This window comes from Patiria miniata, unplaced genomic scaffold, assembly GCF_015706575.1.
Source record: "Patiria miniata isolate m_02_andy unplaced genomic scaffold, ASM1570657v1 HiC_scaffold_6, whole genome shotgun sequence".
Taxonomy (NCBI): Eukaryota; Metazoa; Echinodermata; class Asteroidea; order Valvatida; family Asterinidae; genus Patiria; species Patiria miniata.
In genome coordinates, this window is record NW_024037073.1 from 19,062,078 (window position 1) to 19,090,016 (window position 27,939).

A 27,939-nucleotide genomic window follows, 5' to 3' on the forward strand; every position below is an offset into this window, starting at 1 on the left:
TTTTTTTTTTTTTAAAGCTCAAGTATGCATGCAGAGCAGATCAGCGCGAGAGGGGGGGGGGGGGTCCTAGGAGGCTGCTTCCAGCGTTTGTTGGCAATCCTGTACTGCGGGCTCATTCTTCCTATCTGTGGGCGGAAAAAGACACACAAGAAATCAAGATGACAACGTTGCCAACTACAAAGCCTGGCATTGTCCAATTCACTTGGCTGTGACTTCCACAGACACATGTGGTATTTCCATGAAGTGTATCTACAAATTTCGTCAAATGAATTTCCCCCTTCTAAAAAAAAGAAAATGGAAGAGGGCAGTGATGGTTATTGTGATCGAATTAGCTTGCTTGCGCCTAGCAGGCAGCATCGAGCTGTATACTCCCCAGGGAGCTGAGATGGTATATGGAATGTTTAACTGGCCCAATGATTAGGGGTAATAATAATATAAAGCGCTTTGATCTTAGTTAAAAGCGCTATATCAGAAGCTGTTATTATTATTATTATTATAACTAAAACTATTTCTGAATTAAAAAGGTACGACACTCGGCAATGTATCTGGTCTTCCCAAAAAAATACTGTTTTCATTTTGCGCTACACACAAAGATCAATAAACTTGTATGTTAAAATGGTTGGTGCTTTCTTGTGCAATATCTTATCTGGAAACTCATGCTTGAAAAAGTACTTGAATTAAAAATTTCCCAGCTTGCCATATGCACACTAGTCAATGGAATACCCACATCTTGCACACAGATGTCTATGATATTCACGCAGATTCGTAAGGAATAATGCATATGTAGGAATTAGCAGGTAAGAGAGGGCCCGAAGTGGACTCGGCGATTAATTATGCAAAACAACACCAAGTCTTGACCTCGAGATTCTGACCATTCAGGGGGCGCCTTCTATTGGGTCTTCGGTAACCCGTTGTTGTATTACAAAAACACGGCAGCCAATTGACCAATCAACAGCTTAGGCTGACCTTCACACGAGATGACATCACATTTTCTAAAGTTGACCCTGTTAGGGCTGGCGCGCAGGTCGCACAGGGATGAGATTGTCAATATTTAAGAAAAGTCAGAAAATTGATGAAATGCACATTCAGTACATGTACCGGTAGGTCACTTTTGGGATAAATGCAAATGTTCCTTCATGTATATTCCTTCAAACCTGGTAGAAATTGTCTTTGTTGTAAAACAGTACTGGGACCTCAATACACTGTTTAGGATGATAGGCTGTGCAGCCTCTCTGCCAGCTACATACTGTCATGTCTGTCCAACACATGTTTACCCATACAGGAGTGAGTCAGTTAATTCTATTGCAAAGTTCAATGTCATGGACAGGATGTTGATATAATGACAAGCGTTACACACAGCAGCATATCATCAAGCTCAAGCAAAGCTTTCTTTTCTTTACATTCACTCTCACATATTTATTTCAAAAATAGATATCACAACTAGAGTTTGAAGGATTTTTAAAACTAATTCAATTGTTTTCAAATTGATTGAATATGGGAAAACAAGTTTAATGTAATTATTATAAAAACGGTCTATTTCTATCACGGATACTACTAACATGTAACTTGAATTTTGGCATTCACGAATAATAATGTTTTAGAAACTTGTACTGATTTCGTACGCTGATTTCGCTTGCACGGGAAGAAAGCATTTTTTAAGGTTATATTTTGTCCACCCCCAAAAAACACTCAGACCAGAAAGTAATACCCACATGTATGACAATTTCAGGGACTTTTCCCAAAGAAAAATGGGACAAACCCTGTAGAAATTGAGAGAAAATGACAACTCTGTTTGGACCTCTGTCCATTTTCAATGGGCTGCCTTCGCTTTTTGTTTTCCGGCCCATTTATGCGCATGCGTGAATGAATCTGAATTTATTAGGGAACTGATTAATTGGCTAAACACGCCACTTTGTACTTCTTCCGGTTCCAATGGTCCCCAATGTTTTTCAATGGTACTCTGTGTGTAGTGGGCGTGGTTTAAGTTGAAATGACGTGACACTTACTTACTGGATAACATGATTCATGGTTTAAACTCACAATGCAATGCCAAGAAAGCAATGAGTAATGATGGGTCATTTATCTTAAGTTATGATGTATAGACCATTAGCATGTTGCGGCCATCTTGATTTTTTCCCATTCAAATCAACATAACCAAAGCAGGGCTGGAAGGAGAAAAAGTCTGGTTCCTTTTTGCACAAAAACTATCATCATTCAGTACTGTTATTGGATACAGGGAACATGACTGAAATGGCGGCATCATGATGAAGGTCTACTGCAATGACCCATGGACTGACCTGCTTCTTCTGCCGCGGCATCGTTCGTCCACAGCGTCAGGTTGTCTCGTAACAACTGCATAATCAACGTGGAGTCCTTGTAGCTCTCCTCACTCAGTGTGTCCAGCTCCGCGATGGCGTCGTCAAACGCCAAGCGGGCCAGCCGGCAGGCCCGGTCCGGCGAGTTCAGGATCTCGTAGTAGAAGACGGAGAAGTTGAGGGCTAGGCCCAGCCGGATGGGGTTGGTGGGCTCGAGCTTGGTGGCCAGCTCCATGGCCGCTTTGTAGGCCACCAGGCTGTTCTCGGCCGCTTCCTTCCGCGTGTTGCCCACGGCGTATTCCGCTAGGTATCTGTGGTAATCCCCCTTCCTGGAATATTGGTGACGAACAAATGCATGAGTTTTGAAGTAACACAATGTACGTCAATCAAATTGCCCTTCACCGACATGGTTTTGCCCTTAACCGACATATAAAAACTGTATACTCAGTGTGTTACCTCCCGAGTGAAAGTTGGAGAAAAATCACTCGGGTGGGACTCGAACCCACGACCTCCTGCTTTCTAGTGCAGATGTCTTACCACTCGACCATCGAAATGGGATCGGTTGGCTGGTTCGAATCTGATGAACATAGCAGCGGGTACCACATTAACTATTCATAGGATGGAATTTTGCGTCTGGGTGATGTAAAAGACAAAGTATGTCTTTTTTGAAGAACTCGTTAACTCTATGTGTGCTCTGTTTGACACTTTTTCTTTACTTTGGGAAATTGCAATAACAAGAGTGTGGAAAACTTTTTTTGTAAAAGGGAAAATTTGGTGAGTTTTACATTGGCGCCATGTATCAATTTTTCTTTTGTGAGTCGTGAGTGGTTCTGTGAATAACCCGTTAACTTGATATTTCAGAATTCCATGTGCTCTGTCTGAAATCAGAAAATAACCATTCTGCTGGCGTTTTCTACCTACGCTTCGGTACATTTCTTTAAATCCTGCAGGAAGTTCCTTGGGGCTGTCATCTTATTTTTTTCCCCAAGGGATGAGGAATGGTCAACGGATAATAACACTCTTTTGTGGTCTTGGGGTTAGTGGGGGGGGGGGGGGGGGGAATACAAACTAGAATTGCATTTTCAACAGACATCAAAGGCATACTCGAAACCCCGTTCTCGTGTGACCCGCGAACTGTGTTCCCGGGTTGCTGATTACGAATGCCCAAGTGCGTGTGGAGTGCTGCTGGGCGTGCATTCAAGATGGCAGCCGCCATATTAAAACGCCAAATGAAAAAAGGAAAAATCGCTCAATGCTCACGTACCATTTTAGTTTGTATCACTACTGTTCCTGCACTGAATGAGAGTCTCCAATTTTATGAACCAAAAAGTAACGCATTGTGGTAAGTCCACCATCTTTGTTCTTGAAGTTCTTCATCTACTCCCCAATAAGTGGGGGGTGAGATCCTTGTTCGCGAACACCATTCGAATTCTCGCCATTCGAAACCCCGTTCTCGTGTTCATTGAATGGGGTTTTGAATGTGCCCCTAGATTCCTGCACAGAGTTCATTGATGTGAGGGACTCGCTCTGTTTTGTTCCCACGGGTTGGAAAATGGTCAAATGATTGTAACAATCCACATGTTCTGGTGAAGACCGGTGTAGGGGCCTGGCAGGAGAGGGACACAAGTCAAATAACATTTTTTTCCCACAGATATTACAATTCTTACATTTTGTAGTAGAACACTAGAGGCTCCCCGGCCGATTGGCCTGCTGATGGAATGAGATATTTGTCGATGACGAGCAGAACGTCTGTGCATACATCTGAGAGCTCCTTCTCAATCTAGATTGGTAAAAAAAAAATTAAAATAAAGTTAAGATTAGAAAGACACTTATTCTTATTCCACTTGAACTTGGACAGATTAGAACTGGGGGGAAAGGATACGGATAAAGTATTCCAAATGAAGCAGTACATGAGAAGAAACTGGAAAAAGTGTGAGCAAATGACTCAACTCGACTCGAGTCCCTCATCAGAAGACTTGACTCGAGTCGAAGCTAATATAATAATACTCGAGTCCCAAATATGTGCGAAAATCCATTTGTGGAGACTTGCAGTAAAAAGTAATTTATGTTCGTGTACTTTGCACCTCATGGTTTTATAATGTAGCGCACGAACTACTATCCCGAAACTGGACTTTAAATGCATTTCCCGATTCTTGGTTCCAATATTGGCATTGGGCGATTTGATGGAACTCCAGCTGAATTCATGTCTTGCTTTCAAAAAATAATTAGATAATTTCTATAATCAGAAACAGTTTCGTATGTTGCAATTTGGTTTTGAAGTTGTCAGCATAAAAATGATTCCAGTCCCGAAGCCAAACCAGCAAAAAACAAAACTTTCACTTCTTGTCTGTTACGTAGATCTTTGGTAGAAGAGTCCAGCAGAACGCTGTCTATTGAGTACCATGCAGCATATGTGAAGTCTTTGGATCTTCATAAGAAACTTGTGCCTTGTGCTCTTTTTTCCATTCTGTGGTTTATTAGACGGTGTTCAAATATCGGTGACACGAATTGACTCGAGCATGAATTTAACTCAACTCAACCACACACTGTGACTCAGCTTGACTTGAGCTTCTTGATCTAATGACTCGACACGACTTGAGTCACTTCCTTAAAATGACTCGAATTGACTCTAGCATAAATTCAGTCAGTGGCCGTGTCACGCACACAGCCCTGTTTGGCCTCAGTTTCTTGTCCCGAGGTCAAACACGCATGGCCCAAAAGCGTACGCGAGATTTTACGAGATTTATTCGACACTACAGAAAAATACGATCACTGTTTGGCCAAGATGGCTAAAAAAGTGAAAAGTTGGAATCGTGTGCTTTATTTTGATACCAAAAATAACTGCTTTTGACAAATAAAAAGTGTTGTTACAGCCTGTCAAACAATTGCGAGGGCCGATAGTTTTTAGGTGTACATTCGATTCTTAAAAAAAGGGCCGAAAGAAACGGCAAGGCTCAGTACATGTAGATAGAGGAAAGTATACACTTCATTTTCATGTGAAACAGGTGCAGGAGACTTCTAATGTTTGGTCCAGATCGCCGGTTGAAAAATGAAAACTTTTGCGAGATTTCATTATTTGCAATCACATGTACGCGTGTAAACGAACGTAAGTATACTCTGACGTACGTTGGCCGCGACTGAAAACATTGTGAACAGCACATGCTATAACGTGCAATGGATGACTTATGAATATTAAGCAGGCTATACTCGAGCTCGACCAATCAGTGGGCGTATGGGTCACAAGGTCACACCGTGTTTGGGTTCCTTGCTCTATGCTTTACAATGGCGACGATCTTTTCGCGTTGTGAAAAATGGAAGTTGTTGGAAACATTAGGTGTACATCGAATTCTTAAAATATTAACGACATCACGTTCACAAGATTTTTTGTAGATGAAGGTTCACTCTTTCCTTTGATTACCTCAACATTTGGGAGACTTTCGTCGTTCTCGGAAAAAAACGGAAATTTCATGACCTAATTTTTAGTCGATTTGTCCGTGAAATAATATCATCAAAATGCATCGAAATCTTTTTTTGTGAAAAAATACCTTGATGGATGTATGAAGTAGGTCTTTAACTACCTACAACAATTTTGTTTATTTGGATCAGTTGTGGTTTGCCATGAAAATTGTGAATTTTCTGAAGCCCTTTTTACAGCCATCGTTCGCTGGTCTTGCGTTGCTGTCAGTTGTGTGGACGAGAAAATAGAGCAGCTACGCGTGACACGGCAACTGATTGAATTTGACTCGACTCAACCATACATTGTGACTCAACTCGACTCGACTCAAGCTTCTTGATCTAATGACTCGACACGACTTGAGTCACTCCCTTAAAATGACTCGACTTGACTTGAGTCAAAAAAATTCAGTGACTCGTTACAACTCTGGATGAAATGGACTCGGGGACGGTGACTGCATATTAAAATCAACCTAAGGGGTGGTGGAGCAAAAGTTGAGCCATCTCCAAATTGGTTTGCTACGGCTTAGAATTACATGGTGTACACATGCGTCTCAGGAAGCGGCCGCAGCCACTTCTAATAGACATGTAATTACAGCCAGCCGCAGCCAAGTGCTTCCGCTGCGGCTAGTCCTACCTCTTCTCTGTATTCCTTCATCATTGCTAGTTTGGGTGAATTGGGGTCTTTCTTCTCCTCCGATAGCTCCAGACTGCTGGCTATCCTCCACGACGCCCGCCGGGCACCGATCTTGTTCTTGTACGCCACCGACAGCAGGTTGCGCTCCTCCACGCTCAGCTCCACGTTCAGCTCCGCCACCCTCTTCATGTAATCCACCATTTCTGATCAACACAAAGGGGACAAAAGTCATTTACCATTATGTTGGTCGAGTATGAAGACGGCAGTGGCGTAACTAATGGGGGTGGGGTGGAGGGGTAGGGGAGGGGGTCGGGGTAGGAACCACAGGGGGAACGACCCCCCCCCCCCTCCCCCAGGAAAGAGGCCCATACCCACCACATTGCGAAACCTGCCAAGAATATGGAAAAGTACTGATCTCAAAAATGCAATCGTCTTTTAAAAAAAACATTATTTGGTAGGTTAGAAGAGACTTTCATCGCACAAAGCATATACTCATGTTGTGCAATATTCCATGCTTTTATGCTAACTGCATTTTCCTTTCCAAAGTAATCAAAACAAAAAAACTTGTATCTCCCTTGTTAAAGGTTTGATATTTTGAACAAACGCCAAGTCTAATTGTTCTGGAATTATTCTTCACACTCAAAACGCTTTTAAAAACAAATTATGTGGCAATATCAGAATTTTTTCGGGGGGCCAGGTGGGGCGGGAAGGGAGGGATTTTTTTAACCCTTTTATGGCCAACATGACTAAAAAATGTCAGGCAAATCTGGGTAAAAACACGTTCTATACACATTCAGCTGATGCATCTAGTATGAAAACTGTGACTTTCACCAAATTTAGCTGGCAAATGATTATAGTTATGAGGAAGTGAATTCATCTCTTGATAATATTACCTAGCGTTTAGTGAATTAATACATTTTAGTGGATGTCACTGCGACCTTTTCCTTTTTTTTCCGTTTGCCAGGGAAATTTTGAATCACTTCAATACAGAGCTCCAACTCCTGGAATAGAATCAGAAATGATTCATAAAAATGTTGTTCTCACCCAAGCCTACTACATGTGTATATGTGCATGTAAAGTATTCGGCTCCCATATGAATCACAGTCACATGCATTTCTAAGCATGCGGGAAGCGCCCGATGTAATTTACTCTTTAGTTCCAACATGTCATACACTATGCATGTACTGATGTACATGTAGTCATACTGCATCAGGGGGCAAAAGGCCGGGCAAGGAAACCCTAAATGACATCACGCACTCACAGACATGCGGCGTACATGTTAACTGTGATTCATTTAGTGGCCACACTTGTGCATGTACAATGCAGTTTTCACTGTGTGCCTGGAGCATTTGCTTAATTAGCTCAAATGTTGTGCCCTTCTTTTCTGAAATATCTAAATTCTGTGACCAAATACATGTAAAATTCCTAACACTTAAACTATTATCTTCCTACCTGAAAGGCATGCCCTGATTTTTTTTAATGTTTAATTTCACTCATGTGTTGCTCACAATGGAAAGTTGAGAATTATGGCTTTTGTTTCCGTTGTGGGTGTTCGGCCACTATGGCCACTAAAAGGTTTTACCAGGCTGAATGTAAAATTACACATCATAAATGTGTGCCTAATGCACACGTAAAATCACCCTTGTTTACATTACATACATGTACCCTATGAGGACATTCCTTTGTTTTTGCACACTTAAGAACACCCGAGGAAAAAAATATTTTACTCACACTGTGAAAACTCTCTCAACCCAAATATTTCACCCCCATTTCCTTGCGTGTTCCTCTTCATTTTGCGACAGATGACCCTTACCCCCAAAATGCATCTATTTTACTACATAAATCCACATATATAAATTAGAGTTCTACATGTAATTTACTGACACCACTCATGAACATATCAGGATATTGCAGGATTGAGGCAGTGGTCACCCTTCGAAGAACCACATTCAAGAAACAACGGAGGATTTGCAGGATTGAGGGTGTACATATGCAATTGTTGCATGGAGACAGTTCGAGGCTTTTGCAGGATTGACAAAAAATGCCTCAGGAGTTAGGGTTCACATGCCGTTAACCACATAAATCAACAGGTTCTTTGTGCAATTAACTAATACCACTCAGTGGCACTCATGTAAATCCCCCCCCCCCTCGTACACTATGTATGCACTTAACAGAGATAAAAAATCAGCCATCTGAAACTGAATGAACTTGAAGCACAGTGTCAAAGTACAAGCCAGTCGTTCATTCTGGGGATTCTCAAGTTCACAAGTAAAAAAAAAAAACACCTACAAATTGTACGCTGTTAAAGATAAGGGTTCAACACTGAATGTTTGCTTGACCGAGCCACTCAACATTGACCCCCGTGCACGCTTTGAAATAGTAAGCCTCTTGGGTGGTGGAATAGGCGAACTATTGGACTTCGGTACATGCACATGCCCACACAATGTACACTGCTATTTTCACCAAAAGTGGGTGTGTGCTTGAAACTGCACGTGCTACAAATCCAGGCGATCCTACTTTTAATTTTTTTTGGGGGGGGGGAGGGGTGGTAATTACCGGTACATATCAAGTTCATGTAGTGTATAGGAATGTTCAAGTAGCAGACAAATGTGTTGGTGAAAGGCAAAGATTTTTTTTTATTAATAGCAATGACAACTGAAGACTGCCCATTACAAGTGGTTCAATGGGCTAGATGTTGACTAAGGCTGCGCCGAATAAACTGAATATTTGAATATCGAAAAAGCAGTGCATTACATGTACCGGTACCTGTATCTCCATTACAAACTATTTGAAAAGTTGCATACGTTGCATGGTTTTACTTTTTGTCAACTGCCTAGGACTGCCCCAAATATACTGAATATGTAGAATAGCTTTTTGCCGGTTTGAATCTTTGAGAGAAAAAAAAACCTACTCACGTACACACCCGACCGTGATGCTATTTTAATCGTAAAGTTTTGGCACTTTATTGTCAGATGCCACTTTTTTGTCGACAGGATTTTTTTTGTCGACAGCACTTCATTGTTCTCATCCCTCTACCAGGTTGAAGCCCTTGACAGTTGTAATATCGACTGCCAAACACACATTTTAACTGGCGCGCTTTGTGTGCAACTTTCAGCACATTTCGCTGCATTTGGCAATTTTTTGTAAATCACGTCAATAAGGTCAGGGAACCAGTCTAGCTGGCTTGTACCTGTTCATAGGTGTGTAATCGATTGTAAACAAAATGTGGACTAACTAAATATGTTGAATTGGGGGCTGTAATTTAAAAAAGCCAGTTTTTTCCAACACTGGTCAGCTGACCAGCATTTGGAGATTGATACAAAAATACCACTTTTCTTGAAAATGACAGCACACCAGGTGCCATGATTTTACAGGATGCTAACAGACTGTCGTTCACTAACAGTCCAGTAAGGTATGTCATAATAATAATAAATTTGGTAGTTTTGTTTTGGATCTTTGCAAATGTTGCATATTCCCTTTAAGTATAAAATACGAGCAGACAAACATTAAAATTTTTTTACAACGATAACATTATTTTTCTACCTACTTGGTATTTTAAAGGGTGTTACCGTAAACACACTTGTTTGTTTTTCTCGGCCTAACTAAAACTGCTCAGTGAGGCAGCGTTCCTATATTAAAAATGCACTTCTGAGCTCCCTTCCTGCCACTGTATCCAACAGGGCCTCAGGCAACTGTTGCATGTGGGACACAGCGCACAGTATCTTTAGCTATCCCCGGTGAGTGTATGCACATCACAACAAATACTCTCACCAGAACAATATTTTCCAAACATCTTACAGTCGTTTCATTCGTTGTGAAACCATTTCTCAGAAATCTCTCCTTTAATATGCAATGAATTCGATTTGCCGATATATAATGAGGAAGGAATCGAAGGGCACGCAAGTCAACTTCAAGATCGTCGGCAGTCATGATGATCCCTGTTTGAAATGCAGACACTGAAATTTAAGACGTTTGGATCGAAGAATTGTACTGATGATCATCAAAATGCGCCAACTGGCTTGCAAATTTGCAAAATCAGGCTTGCTCTGTTTATTATGTGTACAAAAAAAGCATAGTATAGTATTTTATTTTAAAAAAAAAAAAAATAGCAAAAAAGAGTACACATTGCAGCGATAATTTCCATAGTCTGTATTTATATATTTATTTTTAAAATTATTTTTTCAAATGCATTTAAGCTATAACATTGCAAACATTTTTACCTAAGTTATATTACAGCTAAAGATTTGTTCATTGTGTACAATCAAAATCCATCCCCTTATTTTGGGGATTTTGGTAGGCAAGCCATGAGTACCAAGTCCATCAAAATCCACCTATAATAGTGGTGATTTTGTGTTGGATTTCAGCGGATTTGGTCCTAAAGCAATATGTGAAGCAGGGTCAGTGATGGATTTCGGTGGACTTGGTCCAGTACACTAGGGAGTTAGATTTAATTACACATGTTTTAACTTTAAGGAACCAATCGAGGCTGTAGCCGTGTACCGGTACATATTCGTTTTTGGAGTGCCTGATTTTAATTTCTATTCAATTGTGTCAGATTTTATTTAAATTGACTTTAAATTTGTTATTTCAATAACTGCTTGGGTTTACCCAAGGTAAATTTGGGAATTGATGACATACCGGTACATGCACATTGCTTGTTTTCCATATGCATTATTCAACAAGATTGATAGAACCAAATGAAGTTATACATTTATAATGACATACATATGTTTTGAACATTGCTTGTTTTCCATATGCATACATTAATGTTTTATGGAACCAATTGAGGTTGTACATGTACATGTATGTTTTTAGAGTGCCTGATTTTCATTTCTATTAAGTTGTGTCAGATTGACTTTATATTTTCTTTTATTTTGTTGGGTTTACGTTTACCCAAAATGTATTTAGAAATTAATGACATACCTGTATGTAAAACATTCTATACATACTTGTACATGTTAGAAAGTTTTTACTGTACATTGTACATGTCCACACACAAACAACATTAAACTGAACTAAATAACCAATCCCAGATTCGCTGTAATTTCTGAGCAAATACAGCATAATGTGGTATATGCAGCGTAATGTGTACACGCTCATGATGCAATGGATACCTAATACTCATGACTAGTTGCTCCGACCTCAATATGTACAAGTGCATGGTCATGATGGTATTCTACACTCACATGAACATGCAAATGGGCCACACATGTACGTCAGAGATGTTTTTTTTTGCTACTGGCCAACAATACGTCTATGACAAAACAGACAGTCCAATGGTCTATTAGTAGAGGATTACATTTCGGGGGGGGGGGCACGTTTTGTGACCAAATAAATGCAGTTTGGGCTTTGCGAGATGTGGGAGAAATTGCGGTTATTTATTAAATGGGCATAGAGATGGGTGTGACTTCATTATCCATTGTACATGAACATACATGTACATGTACAATATGAAATGATCACTGACGGAATTCTTGACGTTTACAAAAATAAGCCACTAACAACAGCAGGATCATAATATTTTTAATACATTTTCTGATGAAATTTGAAGAACATTCTCATGACGTTAAATTTGATGAAAGCAACCAATTCTCTTCTAGAGGAAAAATCAGATCCCAAGAAAAAAAATATTGCTAATTAGTGTCCGTCACTGGATGTTACAGCCAAGATCTATTTGGCTTTTGGTTTTTGTGTGCGAGAGTCTAAGTGCAGAAGGCATAGCAGGGCCACAGATGGTTAATTTACAATACACGTGGTATTAACAGGGCTTCTATGTACCATAATAGGCTTCATCATATTTTATGTGCCTGTTCTACTTGTGCCTTGCTAACAGTCGCAAACATCAAAAATCAAACTACCAAATTATTATGAAAAACCTCACTTGACTGTATTAAGTAAATAATAGTCTCAAGCATCCTGTGAAATCATGGCACCTGGTGTGCTGTCATTTTCAAGAAAAGTGGAATTTTGGATCAATTTCTAACATGTCTAAAGATGATTGGCTGATCATCGTTGGAAAAAAACTAACTTTTTTTCAACTACTGCTCCCAAAATTTTACCAAAATTTTGTCAGTCCACATTCTGTTTGCAATATCAGTTACACATCAACAGATGGGTGCAAGCCAGCTAGTCTGCTTCCCTGACCTGACAATTCCCTGACGTCTATAAATTGCTCCATTTCGTCTGAAGTAGGGTCAGGGAACCAGACTACAAGAACAGCATTTTTTTGTGTGTTTTTTCCAGCTTCTATGAACTCAAACCTTTAAACAGGTCAGTGTAACAATATTTGCTATGAAGTACCAGTAGTAACCCCAAAATCTATCCATTCCTGAAGAAAGCAAAAGCAAATGTTGTACACGTATAGAATGAACAATAGACACACAGAAAATACTGAACATACATGTCTCCCTTTTCAGAACGAGATTGATTCAGAGTGATGACGATCTACAATTTGTCTCTTCATCCACTTCTTGAAAACCCTGATGCTGTAACCATTTTGTCAGTTCACGTATTGGATAACCTAGCTGCATGGTCAATGGCCCATCATCTCCCTAGTTAATATTTTTTTCACCTCATATTTTCCCGCACCTCATTTAGAATTGATCTTACATGGTGTATCAGACCGTCACCTCCTCGGCTGTGTCCCTAATTGATTTGCAACCTCAAGGCAAAAAAACCGCGCATCCCGCTTTCTGGCCGAGCCGGCCGAGCCGTTAAGCCTAATGAACAGCCTGTTACCCGCGCGGCCCAGAGGCCGTTTCTGTAAGGGTTCCAAAAACGACGGCAAGAGCAGCCAGGGAACAGACAAGAAAAAAATATTTAAAAGCTGCAAAATCTTATGAGACCCAGCTTAAGGGCAGATATTTTCAAACTGTCTTGAGTTTCTCACAACAGTGGTTTTATTTTTCTCGAAAAGTATCAAAACTGATAATGCAGCGATCTCGGGAGAAAAGGGAATGTTCGGCGGTTACAGAATCAAACTTTGTGATGGGAATTCGGTCAGGTGACAATGGCTATTTTGGACATTGGACAGAATCAGTCAACAGATGGTCCAGTTTTGATGACATTGTCTTGAAAGCCTGTTAATTAGAACATGACTTCACAGCTCGTTATTTTAGCAAACGACAACTCAGAGTGAACCAATAAGCCATTTGCGAATACCCTATACATATATACGAGCTACATTTGAATAACATCTGGTACACCGACTTGTTCAGAATGCTTGGCACGGTTTAACTTTGAATTCTCCAGACCAAAGACACTGTTGCTATATCACATGATTCGGGGCAAGCTTTTGCACAGTTACGTACATGTACACCAGACCATTCGGGAGCTGAGGGGTTGCTAGCGTAAGGCTTGCCCCGAATCACGTGATATAGCAACAGTCTCTTTGGTCTGGAGAATTCAAGGTTAACATGTACCAAGCATTCAAGGAAGGGTACCTACTTGAATTTAATTTGCAAATGGCTTATTCGCTACTTTTGAGCACCAAAATGAGATACAAAGTACATCGTGATCATAATATGGGTTGTGGTTTTTGTTGGTAAACATATGCAATGCATGCATGTAATGTACACAAGGGAGGAAACCAGTCATTTTTGATTGGACAACAGACGGCGTAGTTCAGGTATTATGCAAAATCATTAGAATTGGGACAGATAAAATTAATTAAAATTAATGGAACGCCGCTCTAACGAACACCGCGGGATCCACAGAAATTGTTCGAAATAGCGATCATTCAGTGTACATAGCGATTTTAAGCTGCCGGTGCTCCGGTACTCACTTTCCAATAAATAGCGCCCTTCAGAACTTCACCCTGCACACCCTGGTTGTTACTGAAAGACGCTTTTGAACATGTGCCGACTATTGAATAATGTAATTACGCAGTTTTTGAGCTTAATACCGTACCTACTGCAATGGGTGGCTTACCCCTTCCATTCCTTGGGGAAATAATAGCCACTTGTCACTCTTCTGTTGACATTTTTCAACAACAATTTTCGGTACGTTTTGTACACAAAAACTGGGTGCCAAGGACGATGTTCGGTATAGCCGAATGTTCGGTATAGCTGAATGTTACATACATGTAGCAGTGTTCGGTATAGCAATATTCCACTGTAGCGGGAAGTGAGGAAGATTTATTTTAGCATGAAATAGCACGAAAGGGGGTTAGGATTTTACATCTAACTTTACTTACACCATTTAAGTATTGTTGATGTACCCTAACGTGGCGCGCCCCCTAACGTGGCGCACTTTGATTTTTCGCCTGTAGCGCCTAGCTAGAGCAAAAGTTTTAACTGAAATTTCACAGAAAGTGAAATTTCATCAAGTTATAAACACTCCCGTTCATAAATCGCGAATTTATTTACCCGCTTCAAAGTTAAAAGAAAAACTTATTTTGGCGTGATTTTCCGATTTTATTTTCAAGTGCAAAGTGAACCCTTTGAAAATGCCCCGAAAAATAAGAAAATAATTTTGTGACAAACATCTGGCTGGGTATGTAAGTAGAGATAATAATGATTTATCAGAATTTATCAAGTTTTCAGAAATTCTTAAATGTTAATTTGGAATTTCCCGAGATTTATTTAAGTGCGCCACGTTAGGGAACACTCCGCCAAATTGTGCCCAATTTCCGGACGCCACCGTTTTTTAATTTCGGCTTAAATTTTATGAAACCGAAATTGTTCACAGAGGTTAAACAGCAAGCATTAATAAGGTAAGAGTACCAGTATTTCACTGCATGAATTTGAGGTTTGTCAACAAAGAGGTTTGGCAACACTACACGAGGAAATTTGGGTATGCTTCGAAGTGCGCCACGTTAGGGTACACCACCATATGTATCCTCTCAGTATTGTAAACAAAATATTTTACAATGACCTAATTAAACCAAAGTGAATAAATTGCCGCAGGATAGTTGACGGGCGGGCAATTCTGGTGTTAATGTCATGCAGTGTGAATAAACCCGAAAATGTATGTTCAAATGCTACACATCCATCATCTAGTAATGGTCAAGGCGATTGCAGACAGCTTTTGGATCGTTTCTCTGAATCATTCATTCTAGATACCGTACATGTGTCACGGACATTACACTTCCTTTCATAACCTGGAACTGCCCAGGATGAAAATTTTTTTTTTTCCCAGATCCAATTTAAAGGGAAGATACAACATTTGCAAACATCAAAAAACAAAATGCTCAAATTATCACGCAATATCTTACTGGATTGTTAGGGAATGACAGTCTAAAGTATCCTGTAAAATCGTGGCTCCTGGTGTAATGACATTTTCAAGATATCTTGTATTTTTCCAACGCTGGTCGGTCGACCAGCGTTGGAGAAAAATGGCTTTTTTTTTAAAAACGGCTCCGAATTTAGTTATTCCATATTTTCTTTGCAATTGATTACACACCTGTGAAGGGGTACAAGCCTGCTACCGGTAGACTGATTCTCTGACCTTACAAATCCCCAAAGTCTATAAATTGCTCCGTTTCATCTTAAGTGGGGTCAGGGAACCAGACTATAAGAACATGATTTGTTGTCTTGGTTTTTTCCAGCATCTACAAGCCCAAAACATTACAACAAGTTAAACGTCGGTGAAGGGCAAAACCTAATTTGATGAAACAAGTCAGTTAACAATATTTGCTATAACATACTAATCCTCCAAATCCATTTATTTCTGAAAATTGCAGCAAAAGCATATGTTGTACAATGTACATTCCCTTTAACTTGGAAAACTGAAACCAAAATAAAAAGCTTGGCAAATTATTCATTTGCTTTTACACAATACATGCATCATGACTCACTCTCCATACATGTGTGCCTTGCTACATGTACATGTACATGTGTTTACATGTACATTTACATACATGTGCATTCTTGTACACAGCAAGCCACCGTGATTGATTAATCTAATCAGAGACCATTCTGACAATGTTGTAATTCATTTACATGGGGTAATAACATCACAACCAATGATGAATGGCGTAGCCAGGACAGAAACGCGACTGGGTCGTGCCCTACATGCAAAGCAGTTACATGTAAGATCCTCGACGCGCGTGCAAGGGGCAAAATTGCACATGTGTAAATATTGACAGCCTGTAATGCATGAAATACTGTGCAAATTAAATACCGGTACTGCGCATGAATTCCACAGTGTTAAGTTTGATGAGTGCCCAGCTCATAAATATATACACCTATACATGCGTACAAGTAATTACATTTGTAGGTAAAAGCAATCTCAACCATCCAATACCACATGTACCGTACATGTGCCTCCTTTTGCATTTTTTGCAATACACCTTAACCCGAACGTACCTGAATCCATCAAAATCCACACCCCTGTTTCGGGGGATTTCGGCGGGTTCAGGATACAGGTCTCCATATTGAAAAAGTTGGGGGATTTTGATGGATTTAGGACATGAAGCCTAGCGGTACTGCAGGATTTTTTGATGGATTCAGGATACCTCCATATCGAGCAGTTGGGGGACTTTGATGGATTCAGGATCTCAACAGATTTACTCCCGGCTAACTGGTGGATTCTGATGGACTCGCTGGCCACCAACATTGTTTTGCATGGCAAAATCAATGGATTTTGGCAGATTCAGGATACTTTCTAGTAAATATACCCAAGGGGTTAGGGTCAATACCAGTTGAATCCTCTAAAATCCCTCATTGTTCTGGAATCCAATGGCACAACTTTGTAGTTTTCAATCATGTCAATGGGAAATAAAGTCCCATGTATTAAAACTCAAAGTGACCACTGTGATTTACGCACTATTTCTACCAGGGGTGTGAGTGACCACTGATAAATACAGCTGAAAACAGCTGAAAAAGGTGTAAAAAAAGCTGAACTTTGGAAATCTCCTACAGCAAGAGAGGGGGAAAAAAAGCTGAAATCCAAAATAAAATAAGCTGAAATCAGCTTTAAAGCTGAGATTTCACACCCCTGTTTTACGTCCTGCAAAATCCTCAAAAAAATCCGCCAGGGTACTGAAGTTTGGGTTAGGGTTGGGATTACTGCACAGGAACCCTGCACATGCATTTCTTGCATGTGCAATTGTGCATACATGTATTGTACATGTCACACATGAAGTACGTTAATCCTGCTGAATCCTACTGCTCCAGTAAAACCATCAGATATCACCCACTTTCAGATTGGTCTCTGCTGTATTGAGGTAATTAATATGGTAGTACATGTACGTGCATTTTCACGCACGTATACAAGCATAGACGACAGGTCTGCCGTGCATAAATTAACACCACCACTGTACACACACACATGTATATATAATTTACATTGCTATGGAGGTTTTTAAGAAGGCAAGGCCAAAAAGAAATTGTGTTTTACGGTTACCTGGAGAACTACCTGGAGTCTTGCCGACCTTAAACTCTTTATTACTAAATTGTTTTTAATTGATTATATTTTGAAAAAATATATAAATAAAATTAATTATTGAGCATGATAGTTCGTTGCAAGTCCCATTATTATACCAAGTAAATAGAAGATACCTTTTTTGGGACTTGAGTTACAGAGCTCGTATCAGGAGCTTGCGACACCATCACTAAAATTTCATTGTATTTGAAAAATAAAAACAGTGAGTTACTTCATGTGTTATTGGTTTATTAAACAATGACACAGGTTAAATAAACAAAATACCGTTAAAGGTACCTAAAGTAAACAAAGTACATGTAAGTACACAAGATCAACAAACGTAAAACGTTACAAAACACAATTTTTTTCCTACCTACTTACCTGGATAATTTTTAGGGTGTTACCGTAAATGCACTAATGTATTTTTTTTGCCATGAGTGTTAATCTACACGTCTGTATTTTGACATACATGTGATTATTCTTTTTGATAAGGCTCGGATCGTTGAAAAATTGAAGTGATTTAAAGAAAAACGAGACCACCAAATTTTAAAGTAAAACAACAATGGAATACTACAAATGCAGTACAGGTGTGCGTGCTCTGTAAACATTACAAAAATACACAACCGACGACCAAGCTTGTGGAAAATACCTTCCATCAATTATCATCAAATGGCCAATAATTCATACGCTTGATGTTTGATCATGATTGCACACATGAATGACTACATACAGCGCTGCACAAAAAAACATATTAAAATGTCCCCCAGAGTTTCGTCCACATGTATTTATGCATGAGATCCCCCCACGAGTCGCATAATGAGGCGGTGGACGTTCATTAAGAAAGACGTGTACATGTAAGCCAATGCATCGGGTTGTCGGGTAACGACATCTGCATCACTCAAGAAAGGTAGAAAAACGGAGAGAGGTGGCAAGACATTATCATTTTGTAGAGGATCGTTTGCGCTTTGTGAATTTTTGTTTTTAAGCATTTGAAGCAATAAAATTGTTCAGATGCATAACTAACCTGTTGAGCTCTGTGGCCACTGTACATTTTGAGAAAATAGAGAAAATAATTTTTTGTGTTTCGAAACTGAATTCTGTTGCTAATGCAAGTAAACATTTTTAAAAATGTGTTCGCCATCTGTTAGTTTTCTTCCAAACTGTACAATTTGAAGCGGGATAATTTCACAGGGAAATTGATATTTGTCCTACATGTACATTCCCTTTATGCAAGGTTTTTTTTTGTGAAATTGGAAGATAGTTCTCCGTGTATTGCAAATGATCCTACACGTACATAAACATGGCTAAAAAAAAAAACCAAAACAAAGGAACCCCCCTCAAAAAAAACCCCAATAACAAATGCATTTATAATCATGCTCTACAGACTGAGTAGGCTGTACATGTACATGTACATAGTGAACGTGTACTTTAGGAGAAGGCGAGATCAGACACAAAATCTGCTCAGACAATATGAATTACCACAGCCAGTTATCACAGTACGCCTACACTACAGTTCAAAAATTGACCAAGCAATAAATTCTTCTCCCCTACAAATATGGCAAATGTCCAATGTCCGACCGTAATTTGTTCTCTCTTGTACAGATATGATGCGAGTGATAAGTGTGTTCGTCTCTGGATTTATATTTAGTATCATAATGATGAAAGATATATTAGTACCTTGCATGGAGGTGACTCACCTAGTTATCGTTGAAGTCACGTGACGACCTGGCAAGGCCGATTGGGAATGGTGTACACAGTGTGTACAGTCACCTGACTATCCTTACAGTGTACACACCTGAAATTACAAGTGTTTGGTAATACCCTTGCTGTATGGTAATACACTGTATCTTTTTTTTCTTTCCTTTTTCGGGAAAATGAAACCGATTTAATCGCCGGAGGGCACAGCCTGGGTTTGCTACTTAACGGCAACATGTACAGGTACAACTACACCTCCATGCAGACACAATGTTTGTCAGGGTTACATGTTCATGCCAGAAGCAAAAATATGCGTTCGCTTACGAAATCTAATTCCTAGTCCGAGGATGTGTACGTGTAACCAGACCAGGTCCACTCTCTGTTTATTTAGTTTTTCTTTAGGGTGTAACTTGTGTAAAAGAAAGTTACATCCCGCGGAACGATACATGAATATTTTCTGAGGATTTACTACTGTGCATATTGTTCTCAGATGCTGAAATGTATACACGTAGATACGTTAAAATTTCTTCAGTACATGCACAAACTCAAAAAAATTTTTTTTTTTTTAATTTTTATTATTTCTAACTGGTTAAACTAACGTGTTACTTGTATTGTTTATGTGTAAACTTCAAGTAACAAAAATTTAACACGCAGCGTGATCACTGCTTTGCTTGATATGATTTCAACCTTTCTTCATAAATATTTTAGGTTCCTTCACACCCAAGGGTCAACTGCACCAGATCGTTTTTCGAATGTGTTAATTATTGACACGTGTGCCTCAGAAACAGAGACTGACACAACGTTCCTAATGAGTGTTTCACACAAACATCCTCTGAAAGAAAACAAATCTCAAAGGATACCATTGTGCACTATGTTTCTCCTAAACAAAATTGGAACATGTACATGTAGCCCTATATTTTGGTTGCAGATCATTTCTTTTTTAAATATGACGTTCTTATTTTGGGCAAAATCTGCAATGGATCTGATATTCTGAGAATAAACTGCTCCTTATGTGATGAAGAGGTACATACATGTAGTTTACATGACCCTCCCCCAATCTATTACTTTACTGTCTTGGCCTACAGGTGCACCGTGCAAATGTGGGTCCAAATTTCAAAAATATACTTTGGCAAATAACTAGGCCTACATGTACATGTGCATAACTACGTGTGCATGTGTAACAAAACGTTTAGCACAGAATCCTAATTAAAATAAAGATGTGATTTAGGGGCTGTTGTCATGGCAGACTGTAATATTAGAGAAAGCTGGTATTTATTATTATTATTATTATTAGCAACCAAAGCATCTAAAAAGCTTGGATTAAAAACATTTTGAAAGATATTTAAATTACATTTGAGTTTGAAATATAACAGCTTTTAAATAGCAATGCACATTAAACATTAAAAGCTCCTATAAAAAAAAAAAAAAATTCAATCCAAACCAAATTACTGGAAACATACTTTCACAGACCTAGAACATGACTAACAGAGCTCCAACAGACATGACAAGTATTTAAATTTAAAAACAAAACAATTCAGTTATAATACATGTTTAAATCATTTAGACACACATGCATTCACAGGTAACTTCACGCGATATAAAAACACTTCAACCTAAATTAGTCATTAATATCAACATCAGCATCAACTACGCCCTTAAACAAACATTCTTCTTTCACTTAAGGCCTACATGTAGATCAGGATAAATCTCAAAATGTGGCCATTTTGTTCTATTATTATTTAAGGGCGTAGTTTTTCAGCAAAACAGCCATTCAAAGTGGGGATTTTTAGAACCTGTGGTCTCAGGGGAGGATTTTGAACTAATGCTTTTAGTCACTGGCAGAAAATGAAAGCAATGATAGAAATTGTGATGCCTTTATAGCACTTTACACAACTGTCTGAAAACCCTTCACATACAGGTACATACATGTGTGTACCGTAGTAGCCCTGTTTATCAGGCCCTGAAATCAGCTTGAGATTAGTGCAAACAATTCTTCACCCTCATAGGTACCCATTCATACTCCACTATGGAGAGAGAGGCAATCAGAGTAAAGTGCCTTGCCTGAGAACACAAGTACAGGTACCATGAGACCAATCAGGGTTCAAACCCAAAGAGTCTACAAAAGTCCACATTTGCCACTTATCATTGTATTCTATTGGGACTCCATTTGATGATGCATCCTGTACAGGACACTGTACAGCCTGCAGACCATATCACACTTGTTCACAAAATTACACACTGTAGTCTTTGAATCCAACTTTCAGCACAGAGTTCTATTCTGCACTGCATGTTTTTAACTCAACCTATATGGGTGGTTTTCAAGCACTGATGTTTACTGTACAGTATGAGGAAATCACATGAGGAAGACAGTGGGTTGGCTATGTTGCCAATCGCCAACCGACAGGAATGACGTCAAAAATGACATGTTCTATACAAACATCCCTGCAGCCCCAAGCTGGAAAGTGAATGACACATTCATCACATTCTTGGTCACAAAGTTCAACAGGAACATGAATACTTATCATTGGTGGTGCATTAAGCTTACCCTTACATGTACATTTAACTTCCAAAATTCCCAAAACTGTTTGTCCAGTATTGTGATGAAAATCCGTTTGTAGTGGTAATAAAACTCAGTGGTGCTGTTGATCCATCCATTTAAAGGGACATTACGGCCTGAAATCCCCCCCCCCCCAAAAAAAATGTTTTGGATTGTTTACTTACCCTATTTCAGGGTAACCTAATGTCTTACCGTTCCCGAGAAAAGACGAAAGAACCTGGTTGTTTACATTGGACACGGCGGACATTTTGTGGCAACGCATACGTATTTCCAGCCGTGTTCAATGTACAGTACATGTTGTGTGTGTGACACATAATACACACAGCACCTATACACAAATGTTGTTTCTCGCACGTCTGCAGAATGCGATGCACTGTGCGGCAGGATTCACAACTAGCACTCAACAGCTTGATTTTTGAGAGTCAAAATTTTGACACCCGAAATTCGTTCTCGCAAGAATAACACAAAAACGCCCAGTTTTTAAAGGATGGTTGTGTGGACGTTACTTTTAGACGCTCCTTCCAATTAACATCATTGCGTTTAAAAAATACATTTTGTTGCCCAATTGGGCGTATTCTAGGCAAAATGTCCCTTTAAGTACTTTCTTTCTACATGAATTGTGATTTTTCCCACTCCTGATTGTCCTGTAGATTGTCTCAAAGTCTACACAGTTCATTAAACCAAGGTTTGACCAGCTTACAAATGAGATAAATTGCCGTCAGATTCCACCTTTTGCAAATTGATTGAAATTTAAAACCTTCTGTGCACTGTGCAGGTAGGATAATCATCCAATTTGCTGTACTTTAATTTAACAGAGGAGGCTGGAGCATTTTAAAAGAAAATGTACACATGTACACACAATCCAAAACTGACAATTATATTTAATGCATTTCATTGTGTGATATTTAATACATAAGTGTCCGGTATAATTTAGTGGGTGAAATTCAACTCAAGAACTGTTTTGACAGAAATGACCTATGTACATGTACATTGCACAATCCATTCCGCACTGTCACATGCACTTAGTATGCACTCACAGTAATGACAGAACAGTACCTATGTACTACCAAGTCTGATCAGACAAATATGGTTAATGGCCAGTACATGTATGTGTGTGATGTCTGGCCATTAATTCGCCCTCTGTAATGCATGATATTTGGCATAGATGCCGTCAAGACAAGATACTGTACAAATTTATGAGAAAAAAAAATCACTTTACATGTACTTCACAGCACTGAGCAGATTAATGAGCAACAGAAAATCCACTGTTGACATAAAAACAGCCATCAGATTCACATCACACTTTTAACTGGTATGCCACATTTTGTTCAAAAATAAGTGTTTGTAGAAATTAGTTTTGTTTTCATACTACTAAAAAATACTAACCAAGCTAAAAAAGTAGGTAGTATTTTTGAACATGTTGCAGGATAAATTAAAAAACATCTCTCTTTTTTTCCCAATTAATTTTGTTTGTACCACACCACAGTTATACACTGTAACAGTAGCTTCCAACAAGGTTCGTACAATTCCACTTGCCCCGTACTTTCACCAGAGGTGTGCCTAGAGTTGGCATGACAACCATGACATCACACACTGAAAACATCCCACAGAGGTCAGCATGATACCTGGTCCGTAATTGGTTAAAGTGAATCACATGACCTCATAAAGGCAAAAGTGTACATGAAATGTCAACACTCAGGAAACATGTCAAACATAGGACAGAACAGTCAAAAACCTGTTTTTCACATCATTTCTATTACAAGTAACTGTTTCCTTTGAAGCCAATCCTCCCCCCCCCCCTAAAAAATAAAAATAAATGCACTTTATTTGGGAGGAAAATGGATTAAGAGAAAGATGAGTTTAGGACAAGTTGTTCTTGACCTATTGCGGTAGAATCGCGTCAGAATCGCGTCAACGCAGCTTGTGAAATACATGTATTGTCCAATTACAAGATATACAAATGGACGCGGAACGCGCAAAATCTGAGACAAACAAAACTTAGTGTACAGAAACTCCATAGGGTTGTGTAAGGGGCGTGGCTAACTCGCAGGGCGGCGATAGGTCAATTTATCGGATTCTCTTGAATTTGTTTCCCAAGGCATTTAAGGCACAACTAGAGTCGAGAATTAAAAAAAAAAAACAGGGTTCGACCTTAACTTTTGTGTTCACTAGCCAGCTGGGCTACTGAAACGGACTCTCAACTAGCCCGCGGGCATTCTCACTAACAATCTCCAAAATTTCCTTGAAGCAAAGGCAATGTCCCCAGTATTTCACCAGCCAAGTGTGAAGTCTCAAACTCTCAATTTAATTTTTGACCCTAACTCCCTAGGCATTTTTGCTAGAATGCAACCCCAATCCTGCAAAATCCTCCAACTGCCTCCATGTGCAAATTGCATACAATCTCAATCCTCCAAAATCATCCATTATTTCTTGAGTGTGGTCCCTGGAAGGGTGACCATCGCCTCAATCCTGCAACATCCTCCAGCTTCCACTGTCAATATTTTGAGGGCAGAGCCAGGGACATCCTGGAGCAGTGCGCAGGATTTCAAGTATAATCTAGGCCTAAATGTATGCACAGCTAAGCATAAACAACACAAGGTCCGGCCTAAGACCTTGACACAGTGCATCCTTCAAAATCAGCCGCACATTTTTGCAATATAGCCTTAACCCTAACTCCCTAGGGGGTGTGCAAAATCATATTGAAATTGGAGGATTCAGGACTGTTAGGGATCTATCCCTGCAAAATCCTCTATTTTGCAAAGAGGATTTTTGAGGATTTTGGGAAGGTGGGGGTTAAAGGAGACTTTTCTTCAACATTTTGTACCTCAGAGCCAAGCCAAGGGATTTCAGTTTGAAGCATAAGACTAGACTGGTACTTGTCCAACTGTTTCAAAAGATTGACCCTTCAGTAGTCTGGTGGCAGACCATGGAGGAATTTATGGATAGAAATAGAGACCGTGTACCAGATGTTTCTTTTGACACAGTTGACCGATGCAGTACAAAAGGGTTGTTGGACTGGTGGTTTTATGTGCCAGTCTATTTTCTTGTGTTGCATGTTTTCAGTAACGTAACCCTAACTTAGGAGCCATACCCATCCTGGCAAACACCATATGGGACACATATTTCTGACTTCGACTCTGTGCCAACCCAATGTAAAAGACTGTCAGTTTAGGGGTACTGTACCCATCCTGACAGATTCCAACAAAACATGCCGTTGGGGTTTGATAGGTTGAGTTTTGTTAGGGTTAAGTTTTGGGACTCTCATACACAGTATTGAAAAATGAAAGCCCCAATTTTTTGGACTAGGTATGCCTTAACTAGAAGCAAAACCATCATGTATTGTAATGAACCTGTTCTTGACATCACACATTTGTAGAACATAATTATAGCCATGTAAAGTGTAGGCAAGGTAAACCTTCACCTGTACTGACTACTGGACGACTGGTGATAAAAAACCCACAGTGGTCAGTGGTGGCTATGTTTACAGAATAGGCCTAACCCGTTTTTCAATGTCTATAGGCCGAGTTACTGATTTCAACTTTTATTTAAATCATTATTAACACTGCAAATCTTGCCTAGCCTAGGTCCCTGATGAGGTTTTACATTCCTACAATAATTCTTTGGCACAATTGCAGAATACCCCACCACTCGATCTATGCACCTCGTAGCCGGCTACGGAGTCATTGTTGATTGCCCTGAATAAACCTTCTCAGCGCTAGGCCTACACAGTACACGTCATGCTCCACTGCACTCCCACTCGGTATCCGCGTAGCCGGCAACAGGGTAGTTGGTTTGGACTTTTAATTTTTTCAGCAACTCCCATTCATGTTGTGTTGCTTCGTTCTCAAGGGGACCCCCACTCAGTATCCGCGTAGCTGGCAATGGACTTGAATTGTTTCTTTTCCAGTGATTCCAACTGCGTAGCCAGAGATTTTAGGGGTGTTTTTCCGAGTGGCAGGGTATTCTGCAATTACTCCCTATTTTCTTAATTTTATTGTTTTAAAAACAAATTCTACAATTTTGAAGTAGATGAGATTTTTCTTTCTGATTCACAGCTCTGAAGGATGTATTGGCACAATTGCAGAATACCCCGCCACTCAATCTATCCACCTCGTAGCCGGCTACGGAGTCACGGTTGATTGCCCTCAATAAACCTTCTCAGCGCTACTTGTATACAATGCATTCTCACTCCGTATCCGCGTAGCCGCCAACAGGGTGGTTGGTTTGGACCGATGTATTTAAGTCCGCGAATCATTAGCTTGACAAATGACGCATGCTATATGCGCAACAGTCAAATTCCATAAAAATAGGAACAGCGTAGCCTAGCCGTAGGCCCGAATTAACAAAATGGCAAAAGGGGAGGGGCAATCAACATGGTCAGACATATCAGGAAATTAGACAGGAAATATACATGTAGGTGCATTATTATAAATAAGGATCAACAAGTAATTCAAAGAGGTAAATACAAATTTTTCAATTTTCACGAAAATGGTGCAGTACAAACAATGGGTGCCTGCGATTAAGATAGGACTTTCAGAATATTTTACCATCGTATCTCTCAGCTTGTTCGGCCAGCTTGGCCATGTAAACTAAGTCCTCCCGAGTCCCGATGTCGCCCATGATCAGTGACAACTACTGCAGTGACACGGTGAACAAACGCCGGAGATCTAGCCCTTTTTCAGCAAGATGGTTTTGAGGTCAGGCGGCTTGAGGTGAGGTGTGCAAAGTGCAGACGATATTCCACTTGCTGCTAGTGCTATGCTATGCTGCATATATGCAAAGACATGTAGTTCATACAGCTCTATGGTACATGTCCAAACGCCGATAGAACATGTGCATAAACCGTGTGCTTTAGTCTGTGGTAAACGCGCATACCATGTACCACTCGAAAATGACAAATACATGGCGCTGGTGTCCGACCGCCTTGGTTTGAAGTAAACGTTGTCCGAGCCGTTCCCGTGAGTCAGGTACCAGTTTAAATTAATTGAGAAATTTTTGTAGTTCCGGTAACCTTACCAACGGGTTCAATTTTAAGCGGACTAATTTGTACATTTTTAATTCAAGTCCCGCAGTATTTCATATTTTTTTTCGTTGTCAACAGCATCTAAATTACAGACCAACTGAAGCGAAAAAAAGGTTTTTATATTTAAGATTAAGTAGAAAAAAAAGTGCGATCATATTCAGTGGAACTATTTTTTCTTACGCGTGCAATTTGTAACAGTAATGAATGTACATGCACACGTGTGTGAAAAACCGAACAATATGAAGTGCCTTATCAGTAAAATAAAATCTCCTGTTTTTAAATTATTAGATTCTTCAGAACTAGCGGGTAAAATCCTGATTTAATGTTCCAGTGAAGTGGTAAGTGGTGTTCTTTGGGATAAAGGACGGGAATTCAAAGTATATGCCTAATTAAAGTGACGCAACTATACAGCGCTTTATTTTCTGTAGTGTCAATAAAGGTAATTTAACTTTATCAGAAAGTCAACTTAACTTTATAGCAAGGCTATACGGACATTCAACAGTATAATGCGTCGATTATAGGTGAGAAACACGATCTCAATCAATCGTTTTGCCCTTTGTGAATCTCTTTGACATACAATTCCCGTGTGAGAGTCCCAAGACGTGCTGCTATAACCATGCAGTCCGAGTTCTCTTTGCGGCAAAGAGGGCGCTTTTTTCCTGTAAGGCTCGGCTGGCACATTTCAAAATAAACCACCAGGTAGCCAAAACGAATTGTTATGGAAGAAATGAATTCTTTTTTAATATAAGTAAAATTACCTGCGATCCGAGTCCTATTCTGTCTTCCAAAATACTGCTTCACTCATCCCAAATTAATGTTAATTGCTATTTTTCCATCTAGCGACACAAAAGGTATTCCTTTTAAATTAGACCTTTGTCTGGTTTTTGTTGTGTAT

The 27,939-nt window shown here is 39.6% G+C and overlaps 1 protein-coding gene across 1 annotated transcript; it reads right to left on the reverse strand.

Annotated features, from left to right (window-relative positions):
- LOC119742432 (14-3-3 family protein artA-like) lies at positions 1–26,969 on the reverse strand. Its single transcript, XM_038218349.1, has 5 exons — positions 26,569–26,969; positions 6,406–6,608; positions 3,983–4,095; positions 2,298–2,644; positions 1–125 (listed from the first exon to the last, which is right to left on the reverse strand). The coding sequence occupies exons 1-5, from the start codon at positions 26,639–26,641 to the stop codon at positions 67–69; spliced, it is 795 nt and encodes a 264-aa protein (XP_038074277.1). The 5' UTR covers positions 26,642–26,969; the 3' UTR covers positions 1–66.
- Between the last annotated feature and the right edge of the window lie 970 nt (positions 26,970–27,939).